The sequence below is a fragment of the Mixophyes fleayi genome, chromosome 8 (genome assembly GCF_038048845.1).
Source record: "Mixophyes fleayi isolate aMixFle1 chromosome 8, aMixFle1.hap1, whole genome shotgun sequence".
NCBI classification, from domain to species: domain Eukaryota; kingdom Metazoa; phylum Chordata; class Amphibia; order Anura; family Limnodynastidae; genus Mixophyes; species Mixophyes fleayi.
Window position 1 is genome coordinate 48558317 of NC_134409.1, and position 14186 is coordinate 48572502.

Sequence of the window (14186 nt, forward strand, 5' to 3'; positions counted from 1 at the left end):
TGAAAAATAGTGAAGCTGTGCATGAATAAGACAGGTATCAATAGTCTAAACCAATGGTAGGATACATGTCACACATTATCTATGTGTTCTCCATGTCAACAGTAGGTTAACTGAATTGCTACACGAGAAGCTTATGAGAACACACCAACATCCAGCCATTATCTGTGAGTGTCACTAGGAATATCTCTATACCAGACAACTATCTGCTGCCCAGCACTGACCTAAATCTTTAATAACACACTGGTGTCCTAATGTGTCTGCAGCAAGGCAGGGTGGGGGTTGCAGGAACTGTTGTCTCTCACATTATTCAGAGTGTGAAAAGAAAGCAGTTTGTTAACAGCCATTGACCACAAAGCTCTGAAAATGTTTTAGATTCATGCACTTGTGTTGAATGATCATTAAAAGGCTTTGCACTTCTTGCTGTACTAAGAGAGCTGATATTTGGTTATCAGTCAGGCTTCTCCCAGAAAATTTACATATAGAAAGTGAAATATTTGCTCTGGCTTATAGAACCCTTTCCATTGCCAAGGATGCTTCTTATATGCTAGTAATTAGTGTAAATGGAACAGAAAAGCACTGCTCTGTCACTTTACTACAACTGCTATAGTCCTTGCTGATCTCAGTGTAAAGAAAACAAACAGGAACACATGACTGTAAAGCAGGGTGCACAATTCAAAACAGTTTGTAGGAGTGTACACACTCTTGCAGTATCTGAACAATCATGTTTTATCATACTAAATCAGAGCTGTTGACTTGGTTTTCTAAACTTCCTAAAAAGCACAATGGAACAAGGACGGGCAAATGTGAAAGTGTGTATGCACTCATGGCCAGCAGATAGCTATGAAGATCACAGATCTGACAGTAAAGTGTGTAGGTGTGTATGCACGAATCAGCACGCTCACTGGGACAATGCATTGATAGTGCATAGGTGTGTACCCATCACAGCTCCCTGGAGAAGGAAATGTTTCCATGGATGAAAAAAAAATAAAAAAAAAATGAACTGTCGGTGTGATAATTATTACACAGATGCCCAAAGCTGAGAAGTTGATTTAAGTGTTTTTAATATTGAATCATTACATTCAGAATGTTTTCTGAATCGTTTAACACTCGGATTATAAAAAAAAATTACACTGCAAGACAAAAGACTTGTTATACAACAACAAGAGGTAGTATATGCATTTAAATATTTCTTTGGAATAATAAAGTGTTAAATAGATTGAAGTTCATGATGTGCAAAATACAGTATTGAAGCGTATCCATTTCCAAAGATAAATTAGTGCACCGTTCTGAAGAGCTTTCATGTTTGTTCATGTCCGAGAACAAGTCAGCCAGCCTGTTCCTTAAGCCCCTCATTAATTTCAAGAGCTTCTATGTGAAAACAAAGCTCTCTCCCAGCTGTTATGGATTAATGTTAAAACATAGAACCACACTATAGAAATTTCATCTCATATTCACATCAGTCATATACTAGTATACTGAAAACAAAATATTTAGACACAGAAGCAAATTAACATTTTTTTGCATTTGAATAAACAGTCTCACAAAAAGTGGCTGAAGCAAATGTTTAAAAGCATCAGGTCCATGCTGGAGTACGCTGTGGCATGTCAACAGTAACCTCAGCAGCCATAACATCTCCACAATGGCTGAGCCTCAAACAACTTCATCCACACCGCTTCTGGAGGTCCTTCAGAAATGAAGTTACCCAGTTTGTCTTAACCAATCATGAAGACGACACTTGTCCTGGAAAGTAGGCCGACTGAATAGGAGGACGACCTGTCTTTGCTTGTGTTACTGTACGCAGGTTGGTTTTCTGGGGTTCTGTAATTCCGAAAGAAAGGTGGTTCACTATTTTACCTAGGTTTATGGCTGTGTATGAAAAAAATCATGACTCGCCCCAGAGAATTATCATATATGGTGGGCCAGTGTCCATTTCCTATGACAGAAATAGCTTTAAAGAATTATAATATAACTAGTCAAAAAAAAAGTAAGATCATGTTGGACACTGAAATTCTGTGTATCATTTATCCCACAAATGTGGAATCAACTACCACCTACACAAAAATAAAAAAGTTAACACAATCGCTGTTTCACAAATATGTCCATATTTTTTTGTGTAAATCTTCGAGAGTCTTTTACCAACTTCCCCTGTTCTATGCCACCAGTAATGTTGATTTTCACATCAGCAGATCGCCATACATAAAGTTGACCGTGACAAATTTATTTTTTATGGTTTTAAAAAATAAAGAAAAAACATTTAAAAACACTTGCAGCACCAAAAAAGTTATTTGCAAACAATTTACTAAATTTGTGTATTTATAAAAGGTGAGGAGCAGCGTTAGCTATAGAGATAGATCATAGCATTGTAATAAGGAACAAGGCTTCTTCCAAAAGAAAGTAACATCAAACTTTTAATAAAGTGGCCAAATGTGAATGAAAATTATGCACATTTGCTTCAACACTTCCAAATGTAAACAAATGACCCAGGAAAAGACAATTATTAAAACGGCAACAATTCAATTTGAATTGACTGGATATTCAGGTATAGAAGGTATGTTGCAGAGTTCTACTTTAACCTAAAAAACACAAGTTAGGGAACCAGAAGACAGCCAACATGCCTTTAGATTCACTAAGACGTTGAAGAACGAGAAAATAAAATTGCAGCATCCCTAGCCCTGGAAGAATAATGGACATGTAACAGACAATATGGGTCTATGCTCTGTCCTAAGCGTCCACGTGAAGAACACTTGTGATTATTTTTTTAAGATATATCAGTACACTGAATCTGTTCAACACACACTGCAAGCATCTCCGATGAAGGGGCAACACTTACACCTTTAAGAATACCAAGTTGTTATTGAAAATATGTCCTATTTTACATTTATAGATGGATCAATTAATGTAGGATAGTGTGTAGTTATAGGTGCTAGTGTATAGATAACGATGGTATTCCTATGGTGGCTTTATTTCAAAGAAAAACAATGCAACATCGCTATCTAACCTTTGACATTGACTGTAACCACCAATGCCTAGTGTGCAAAATAACCAAAATGTTAAAACATTTTCTAACATTATTTCTCCATTCATTTTGTCATCCTATGTGAAGAGAATAGTGGTCACTGCAAGTAGTAGTAGCCCAACACCGCTTGCTTTACCGGCATAACTACTACACATTTTCCCACCTAGTCTTACAAAACTAACCACTACCTCTAATATAGAGATTATTATCCCCCCATATATACTGTACTGGTCTAAATAAAGGATTTGACGGTTAACCAGACAGCCCAGTCCAGGAACTAGTACAAAACCTCATAAGCCAGGGAATCAGTTCATCCATTCAGATCAAGAGATTTCCCTAAAGCTAGAACCAGCAGGAAGTTTTGGCCCAACCATATCTAATAAAAAGACCCAATCTGGCATTAAAAATATAATACAAGTTGCTGCCAAAAGACAATGATAGATCTGAGCTGAGAAGAAAGACCCAAATTATCTTACCGGGAGCAGTGTTTTGACTGAGACCTTGTAGAGGCTGGGCACCCTCTCTCTTCCTTAGATACTTAAGATCCAAGCCTGCTGGTTCTCCGCTGAAATAACACAAATTACATATTATCAGGCTCCCTTGTGTCATAATATTCTTTTTTTTTCTTTTCTTCTTGCATTGTTTCTAACAGGTTTCTGGATTAATGAATGCAGTCTCTGAATGAAACCCCTTCAGAGATCTCCGTAAGCTCCATAACACAAAACCATTGTACTTACTTCTCTTTATTCACACTTTGAGCTGATCCAGAAAGACCTTGTGGGAGATCTGCTTTAGCAAGTTGATTGTACTGAACCTTAACAAGAAGAGAAGATCAGTCTGACAGGTAGCAAACAAAATGCAGATCTATACACATAATACAAAGGCGATCTAATATTCATAAATGGCCCCTTTCTCCAGAGTTTGCTTACCCGTGGACCTGTGCGAATGACCTCCAGAGAGGGCTGCTGTGAGGATGCAGCAGGTGCAATGTAAGGTATAACTGGATATGAGGAAGGGAGTGGATAATGTATTCGAGAGCTGTGGAAAGGTATCCGGTGTTCTGGCTGTAAGAGAATGAGATCATGACATCATGCAGTACAGACTATTATGTCTAACAATGTCCTATACATACAATGAAAGTACAGTACAGAAAAGGACTCACCATATGGCTGGATGTCACGGTTGTCCTGATGGGGGCACTGCTCGGATTGGAACCCACAGATTGGTTCTCGTTCAGCTGCTTATTTAACCAGGAAATAACTGCATAAAGGTAACATGGAAAGTAAGTTATGTTTAGCTAGCGAACAAATGTGGCCACAAATTCACTACAGAATGCACAGCTAAATAGATTCAACTGGAGCATTTAATCGTGCAGTTATGTGTGACACTGCCAGTCAAAATAAATGTACACACACTGATGTGTTTATTTATTTTTTTAAGTGATGAAGCACAGCAGTATATACACACAGGCACTCTTCAAGCACCTTTGTTGCTTCCATCATGGATGTATCCCCCCGCCTTACATTCATAATCTCCTTGTGTTTACCGGCAGCAGTACGGTGAATGCATGGCGATACTAAGGGGGCATGAAAAGCATATCTCACACAGGACCGTCTGAATCCCTTATCTTAAATACAGTTCTCACCATTCTCATTTGTTTTAAGCAGCTCTTTGCTCTCCTCCAATTTCCTTTCTGTTTGTTGAAGCTGTTCATGTAGTTTTTCTACCTGAAATACAAAACAGTGTATATTTACCAGTTAAAATCAACAAGTCAGATTTAATGCACTGTAAACACTTTCAACCATTTTATCGCATTCATAGATCATAACATTACACATTCAATTTTTCTATCTTGCATAGAACTACAGTCATGTTTACATCAAATCAGGATCTGCCTAGTTCACATTGTTAAAACAGAATATAATTGTGCAAATACTTTTTCCTCCATCATAAAAAGGCAAAGTGCATTTTAAAATATTAGAATAGCTACTGGATCTATTATTCTCCACCTAGTCAGACTTGAAGAAATGTATACTTAGGGCTAGATTTACTAAGCTGCGAGTTTGAAAAAGTGGGGATGTTACCTATAGCAACCAATCAGATTCTAGCTGTCATTTTGTAGAAGGTACTAAATAAATGAAAGCTAGAATCTGATTGGTTGCTATAGGCAACATCCCCCCTTTTACAAACCCGCAGCTTAGTAAATCTAGCCGTTAGTGTTTGTTGCTGTGGAGTGCCGAGTAGACTGTGCATGTGAGCAGTCACATCAATATCAGTTCTATATTCACCCACCTCCATTGGTTCCCAAAACAAGTTTGTGACAAGTTTTTGCCACACCACTCCAACCTCTGAATCTACTCCCTCATATTTGCATAACATACAAATTATGCATTCATCTAAATCAACATATCTTAGGAATCCACTGCAGAAAAAGACTAATTGAATCACAGAACCTGTATAACAATGAACTAGCACTGGGGGCATGTTCAATACTCATCAATTCTACAATCCACATCACAGAACTACCCATTTACATCTGCCCACTAAATACTCTTTCACCACCATTATATCCAAGAATGCCCAATACATTACCTCTTCCTCTTTCAACCTCAGACTCTGCTGAACGTCCTTCATGTTCCTTTGCTCATCCTGAATCAAAATCTTATTCTCTGCTAGCAGTTTCTCCTGTTGCACAGTAACTGCATTCTTCAGCTTTAATTTGCCCATCAAAGTCTTCAAATCCCCTTGAAGCTTCTTTATTATATCATTGGCCTTAATAATAATAGCAGGGATAGGAAAAATAAAAAATACTGTAAGATATGGGCAAACTGGGTTAATGTAGCACTTATCCAGCAATTCAATCAGTGAAATATGCGGATCACTTTATGGAGCCAATACAATACAGTGTTCCAATTCTTCACATTACCAACTCTGGTCCTCACCTTGAGGAGCTCTGCAGATAAGGATTTTATAGTTGCCTCCAGCTTCCCGATCTGCACCTGCTTCTTCTCACTGCTGGCTTCTAATCTGGTCTGTTAGAAAGAAAAAAAAAAGAGCCAAGAACAAAAACACATTAAAATGACGTAACATTTGGCTACAGGAGTGTCAGATGCACACAAGTTCTAGATTAAGGCCCCTACCTTCTGCTCCTGGGTAGCTGTGAGAATCTCACTATTCCTCAGAACTAAGTGGTCCTTGTCCTTCAGCTCTTGCTCGAGAACAGCCAGCCGCGTCTGAAGACGGTTTATCTCCTTCTCCTTATCATGGCACTCGGCATCCAGTGCAGTGTTCTCTCTATCTAGGGATGCCACCTTTTGCTGTACTCTCTGTACCTCCTGAAAATAAGGATAGCGAGTCAGGCTGTGTTGTGGTCGTATTACGCATATGACATTTTCCAAGTAGATGTCAACTATGGTAGGATGAAAATATATGCCAGGCAACTACAAGTGTTCAGGTTTCAGTATTGCTTTTAACCACTTTCTAGAGTACAATTGGGATGAGGATACACTGGCTCTGTTCCCTTCTCTGGCCTATGGGCATTACCCTACTGTTGTGGAGATCAAAGACATTTTACATACAGCTTTGGTGGTATCATTACCTCCTCCAGGCCTTGGTACTTTGCTCGCAGCTCCCTGATGGTGGACTCAGCCTTATATCTCCTTTCAAGAAGATCCTTGTTGGACTGTTCAAGCTCATGGAGTCTGTCCTGCATGTGCTGTGTGTTCTTCTGATGTGAGCTCTCATACTCCTTTCTATGTTGCTCATACTGTTGTAATAGCTGAGCAGAAGTCTGAAAGGAAAGACCAACTGTAAATAACAGCAAAACTATGGCCAAACATAATATTGTACAAAGTACTACACAAGGTCCACGGTCCCCACTGACAACATGCACAAACATACACACATGAGATTATATAGACATTTACAAATCAACTAAAATATCTAAAACACATAGTTTGTGCAGCCATTGCGCAGCACAACTGCTCTAGGTGAGGGGTCTAAACCTGGCAGCTGTCTGGCTGTTCTCACATGGAGGATCATGCGTTTTGTGGTATTTCAAAGCTCGCTCTTGTACCTGTTGAGACTTCTCTTTTTCGCTTGTGAGCTCTGCTGTGTGCTGGCTCGTTAGTGCAGAAATCTTGTAAGAGGAGTCACTTTTCAGCTTTTCCAGCTCCAGACTTTTCTCAGACAGGGCCTGTGTGAAAGATGGGGACAGTGATCAGACACATGCGTCACAATGATAAAACTATTACTTGATTACTATAATACAAGTGTATGCGCTCTCTGGTTCTCAGCAACCCTAGCATCAGACGGTTATATAACATTTTCCTACGGGATCTGACCCACAAACAAGTATTTAAATACATACATGCAGCATCACATTTAAAAGGTTTGGATAGCATTCAAATGGAGTAATCCGGCAGCATGAGCAATCAGTTTTACATTATATACATCCATTTCAATGCTACAAATCAATTGGACCATATTGACTTCCTACCATTTCATCCAGTCCAAATGTGGCACCATAAGGGATTCATTCACATAGACGTACTTTCATGCAATACTTACTGAAGATAAAACAAAGTAGATGTAGTTCACCCCCTGCATTCTGACATATTAGTGCTGCACTAACTACTGAATAGCACATGGTAAATGAGCTTATGCTTTCTTTTAAATTAAAAAAAAATTTTTTTCCTGGGCAGCATCACTACTTCACTTATTTTACACTTATAGCAGTGCAGGTAGGCGTTACCTACTTTCTGGTAAAATTGATACAATAGTAACTGAAAAATACTGAGGGGGACACTTGACAGGTTTATACAATGTGACCACAATATTCAGGAATACAAATAAAAAGTTGTAGTCTGTAGTCATGTATTACCACAATATCTACATACATCTATAGCTTGATATATGTAAATATTTATTTTTAAACTTGTTTCAAATGATTAAGATGAACTCAACAATAATAAATTAACAATATGTTGTCAACATCCATCTTTTACCTAAAGCCTTCTTTCAATTTATAAAGCCAAACATAGGTGATGACACGTAAATAGGTCATCTGTTAATAGAAAAGAATAACAGTTTTCCTTCACCTGTTGTGCACACATCAGCTGCCGACTCAGATCTTCTTCTGTTTTTTTCAATGTCTGCTGCAACATGATTTTTTCATCCTGCCCAATAAGAAACCAATACAGCATTACACATCTCTAATCCAAAGTAAGACGACAAAGGAACTCTACACACTGCACCCAGAGACAGCTACCTTAATGCATCTTAGGCACGTCGCCAGGTAAGTCTTTACTTCCATATCGTTTGCTGGAAGAAGTCGCAGAGAGAGGTGTGTGAGGTGCTTAAACGGATTAGTCTCAACCACATCTAACTGGGCAGGCGAACTACCCAAGACAGCGCCTGAAGACGACAACTGTAGAAGGAATCTGTAAACAACAAGATATGTTAATCAGTATGCATCAAACAGGAGAACTCCAGCTATAATCCTCCCCCACTACCCCTTCTTTTCTAAGGTATGTGTTTTTCAGTGGTATCACTATCTACAGGTCTGGTGTAAGTGCCAAGGATAGTGAAGATAGACGTGTATACATGCTACAACATGTCTGCAATCAAGAGCAACTGTACAAATACATTTTATGTACAGTATGCATTCATAACATCCTAATAAATGTATTTCATGGGAAATAAAGTTGTCATTAATGACTATATTACCAACACGTCACAATAATTGAATATTTGGAGTAGCGCATGGAGCATATGTTTCTTACATTTTCTTTGGTCTTTTGGTTGGACAGGAGACATTTTTACAATAGCCTGACCTATTTATTCACCACCTTGTTTTATCAGCGTCACACTTTTTTTTGTTTTTTTTCATAGATTGTGGTGGTGCGGTGACCCCTATGGGCTCTTCCCCATGATTCAGGGGATGGGGGTGGGTGTAGGCTTGAGGTTCCCACATGCCATGAAGAAGATTTGGTGCCCTGGGGAAAGTCTCAGCAGACCCCAGGGGAAAAAGGGTCCCTCCCATGCCTTGTGGTGAAGGGGATTCCGAAGACCCTTGCCCCCTAAAGGACTTTTTGGGCTTGAGGGTCAGGATAAAGGCCTAAAGTTACGCACCCGGGGGCACCTTTAGGTGTGTTTTGCACTTTTTATGAGCACTTGGTGTGTTGATCATACACTACTCTAGGACGGAAAGCTGCACAGTACTCAGATTAACGATGGACCTGTGAACATTCTGCATAAGAAAATGCATCATGAAAAACAAATAAGATAGTTCCAAAAACACACAGGTCAAGAATTAGAAAGTTCTAAATAAAAGTATTCATTGTTTTTGCCTTTCAGAGCCTGTAAAAGGTTGATTAGAAGACTGAAAGACCTCTTATAGAGAAGGTTCCTTACCTAGGCACCTCTTTGTTTTCTTCATTGATACACTGATAGAGCAAATCAATAAACTTCTGGGGGAAAGCAGAAAAATCCACTAACAGGCCCTGCTGTAGTTTCAAGCTCTGGAAATCCTCTTCTGATATCACAAGATTGTAGAGGAAGAAAGGATCACTGTCATCAGTCATACGAACCACTAGATCCTGCAGGAACGGGAGTACATTTGTAGTAGTTACAGGGACCACTAAACAAAAAATACATCTAGTTACATTTATAGCTCTTGAAGGTTTCTACTGAAGCCATTACATAAACTACTTGCATTTTAGGTTTGGTAGTCTTTAATAGGCACCATTTACAGAGAACCAGTAGAAAACTACATTCTAGATCAGCTCTGTGCAATGTCATCAGTGCGTAGGGCCATAACTTTGGCTCTACATAATGGAGACTATACAACAAGAAGAGTTCAAGAATTGTTAGATTCAGTGCTGCATGAATGTATAAAGTCCAAACAGAAAGAATGAATAACAGTAATACACAGAGTAATACACAGAGTAATACACAGAGTAATAAAGTGTTCTCCCCAGCATCTATTTCCCGGGTACTCCACCTGGCTGTTTTTACTTGCCACCCAAGTCTTGGAGCCCAATAAACCATTGTTATAGCAGGCACTATGTAAGCACTACAGCCAGCAGTGTGTGTTAGACCACTGACCACCAGTCCTGGCAGGTGTGGGCAATAACCTCCAACATTTTTCAACATTATTGTAAAATATTACAACTGCCCCCACCCGACTGCTTCTTAATGCCACCCGGCTGGCAAATTTTCTGGGGAGAACACTGTAGTATCACATTTCCCATCTCAGATGCAAACAATTTCACCCAGGACAATTACTTACAGCACATGATTCCCTGACACACACACACACATACATATATACATTGTTAATTAAAAATTACCAAGACTAATCAGGTACCGAGAATTATATCCAGCATACAGAACAAGAGAAATGGTACTCTGCATTTGCCCACAGATAAAGTATAATATGTGTGGACTCATTCTCATAATTCACTGAAAATGTATGCAAAGTCTCCTTGGGTAAGCTGCATATAAAATACAAAGAACTACAATACAAAAAGTTGCATAGAAAATAAAAAAACAAAACTCTTCAAAGCTATATAATCTTCTCCTTGATTAGGAATAACTCCTCTAACACCTTGAACAAACATTACAATCAGTTCTCATAAATTGTCCATTTATGTGGCAAACCCATCTACAAATGACTAGAAGGTTCTCAACTAATTTCAACAAAATTCAAGAAGTCAGTTCCCATATCACCTTAGGCGAGGTACACACTAAAAAACAAAACAAAAAAAATTCAATTTGCGGTCACTAAAGATTTTATGAACGACTGAAGTTCCAATCTGTCTGCCGATTCACATGTACACACTGTACACGATTACCTTCAGATATGTGCTCTTCATCTGTCATAACCATCGACTTAATGGATGACAGCAGCTCCTGTCTTGAATGACAATCCAGCATAGTGCCGGGTAATAACACTGCTACATTCAGAGTAACCCGAATGTGTAAGTTCAACAGGACATTAACTATTCATCTACACCCAGTGCACTCAATGCCGGCCATTGCAGAAACACCACTCTGTACCCAGCTCCCGTATCACAGTGCTGCCCGTCATCTGCTCTATTTCCCCAAACCCTAGGTGTTGCAGTCTCCTCTCCGATATCAGGCCAACACAGCTACACCATCTGGCACCAGGCTGAGGCATTTATATAAATCAGGCTGCGCCCAAACAAACACACAAATTCACCTCTCTTTGGAGAGCACTCCTGTCACTCTGGCTATAACAGCGCATGTTACGAGCCCATTTAATTCATTGACTGATGGCATAACATCTGCAAGGTGCCAATACATATCCATAAACACAATACAAACTGTTTCTGCTCTAACAATTAACTCAACGATAAACCGAGTTGCATCCATACTATAAATGCCAGTGCTCACTTTATTTCACAAATGTTTTCTCTCTAGAGTGATGGTCAAGCAATGCGTCTGACAAGTGACTACTTCAGGTGATGTGAAATAACACATGGACTGAAATAACATATACTACATGCAGGCAATACATCCCTCATTGCCAAGAAATTTTAGTAATGAGACCTGTCACACTAAGATCCCCTATTGGCGGACAGTCATGTAAGTGCATAGACACTGAAGGATCGGAATGTGTGGAACGATCATCGGTACTTTGGGATGACCATCATTCATTGTGTAAGTAAACACACTAACACTATATCTGACCAAACGGTCATATATTGGCTGAAAACACCTCCATTGAGCACATAGCCTCTCTTCCTTAGGCGCTAGGCTCTTTGGGACAGGGGCTGGTAATCTGCACCACTCACTAATAAAACTTACTGTATTCATGTGAGTCTCGTGTGTAAAGTTTTCATTACCAATGCAGAGTTATATATATATATATATATATTTTACACATACACATATATACACCCACACAAACAACTACATTTGGCTGCAGTCTGAGGAAAGCATGAACTATTCATCTAAAACTACCAGTGTTTTCTGCAGTTTTAGAATTTTTTATTAATTTGACAACACTAAAGTATATTAATCTCAGCACTATACCAATATACCTCTACACACATTTACATCTATGTAGCCACAATAAGAGATAGATCTTTACTTAATTTCAGACCTTACCCGAAAGATCTGTAACCACATTTAGAACTTTGCCATCTGTATTGTTTTACTATAAGCAAAGCTTAAATGACATACTGAGGAATTTAATGAAGCAATCAGTTATACCTGAGGATAGCAGGAATATCCCATAAACAATGACAGTAGAACAACATCAACACAGGTTCACTATAGATTATATTATACTTACAAACTACCTCAGCAGTGCAGAGATCTCCCAGTTTTATCAGCTTTATATTATACAAGTTCTAGACCCAAACCTCAGGATACAACTCCACACTTGTACACTAAGCAGTGGAAGGTTGTCAATGTTGTAGCTTGGTCAAGCATAAGCACCAGTCCAACCAGCTATTTAAAACAACCTTCCAATGATACTTTTCTCCATAATGACTGGGCTGACAGGCTTTGTCTGCGGGATCAGCATTGGTGGCAGAGAGGGCTGACCACATGAGTTGGTAGACAGAGACGGGACCAGGTGGCATATTGATAACATAAATGACAGATGGGTAGAGTCAAGTACCATCCATATAATTAACAAGTGCCATAAGTTTTCTAGAATTTGAGAGCTAAAAGCCAAGCACAGCTGATCAGATTATAGAGTGACATAACTGTACACACCTTCTTATGGACAGGCGTTGACGCTGTGCACAGCTCAATGCAGATTCGGACAGTCTGCCTTCTGGAAGAGATTAGGAAACAGAAGTATTTTATAGAAGAGGAAATGTGCCAAAAAAAATAAGATCATCAAATTACAATGCCCAGAAAAACTGTAAATAGGAAAAAGCCAACAAGGAGAAAACAATTATATTACTTATTTACATTTTGCATAATAGAGGTAATTTCTAGCACAGACATGCCATTAACAAATTTGCTAAATTATCTATTCATATATGACACATTAACCATGCTGTGCTGCATTGTTTTACAAGTATCTATGTGGATATCTATTTGGAACTGGGTACATCATAGTCTATAAACTAGTTATTAATAAAATACTGTTTTTTTTATCTTTCAATAGTAGTAACTGCTTGTCAAGTATACTGATCTGTGAGCCTAAGACATATTCTGCAGAATCCACATTTCAAAGAACACACATCTTATACAACAAAAATATGTAATGATACTCTGGAGAGCATTTTAGGCTAAACATGGTAAATCTGTTCCACAATAAGAAGTGGTGGGCCTGGGTGCTCAGATTAATAAGAAATCTGGTTCCTCATATGCTCTTCATCTGGCTAACCGGTTGTTTGGAGAACAGACATTCAATTTCCTTGATGAATTTTTATCTTCTCTCCAAGGTTTATACTATGCTAGGCCTTCCTACGATGGTGCTATGAAGTTTGTATGCATGCTTGGATTTATTTCCATGATCCAAAGGCATGCTGGTAGGTTGGTTAGCTTAGATTGTACATTGGCAGTAATAGTTGTGCAATTTATCAGATTCTACAGAGCTGTAGAACATGATGGCTCTATAGAACATATAACAATAATAAAAATAACAGCACTGAGAGATAGGAGAATGTTGACGCATTCCAGAGCCATCAGTACAGCAGATTACCTTTCCTTGCAGTCCTGGTTCCGCAGTAAAACCTTTATCTGCTGGCTCAGCAGCTCCTGAACCCGAGACATCCTGCGGAGCTGCCCTGTCCTAGGGCTTCCTCGTTGGGATTACAGGTCAGTCCCCCTGAGCACTTTACTCACCGCTTATACAATGTTCCCCTCTTGTTACCCCTGTACAGCCCTCTCTTGCTGTCACCACTATACGAACTACCACCAGCTGTCTATGATTCACACCCCCTCTGCCTCCGCTACCCCCCCCTGTGCTCATCCACCTGTCACCCGAGCTCCCCACTACACCCCTCTACAGGTACCCCCTCCTTAGTATCGGTCTCTTGTTGTCGCGGTACAATTTCCAAATCAACCGCCTGCTGCGTCCTGTGCGCAGTGACATCATGACGTCTCAGACTCTACGCCGCCATGTTGAGTGTGGTAGAGGTGTGTTTTGCCCGACGTATATGTGATCTTGCAAGTGGTCGCT

The 14186-nt window shown here is 39.3% G+C and overlaps 2 protein-coding genes across 3 annotated transcripts in view; both read right to left on the minus strand.

Annotated features, from left to right (window-relative positions):
• Positions 1 to 14186, minus strand: part of DBT (dihydrolipoamide branched chain transacylase E2) — a 269271-nt gene that overhangs the window by 178300 nt on the left and 76785 nt on the right. The gene's annotated exons all lie outside the window — the stretch shown is intronic.
• Positions 1095 to 13940, minus strand: SASS6 (SAS-6 centriolar assembly protein). Its single transcript, XM_075184053.1, has 16 exons — positions 13707 to 13940; positions 12767 to 12827; positions 9431 to 9615; positions 8286 to 8457; positions 8116 to 8193; positions 7092 to 7211; positions 6615 to 6806; positions 6157 to 6351; positions 5959 to 6048; positions 5609 to 5788; positions 4662 to 4743; positions 4179 to 4276; positions 3946 to 4080; positions 3754 to 3830; positions 3493 to 3581; positions 1095 to 1818 (listed from the first exon to the last, which is right to left on the minus strand). Exons 1-16 carry the CDS (start codon positions 13775 to 13777, stop codon positions 1721 to 1723), a joined length of 1923 nt encoding a protein of 640 aa, XP_075040154.1. The 5' UTR covers positions 13778 to 13940; the 3' UTR covers positions 1095 to 1720.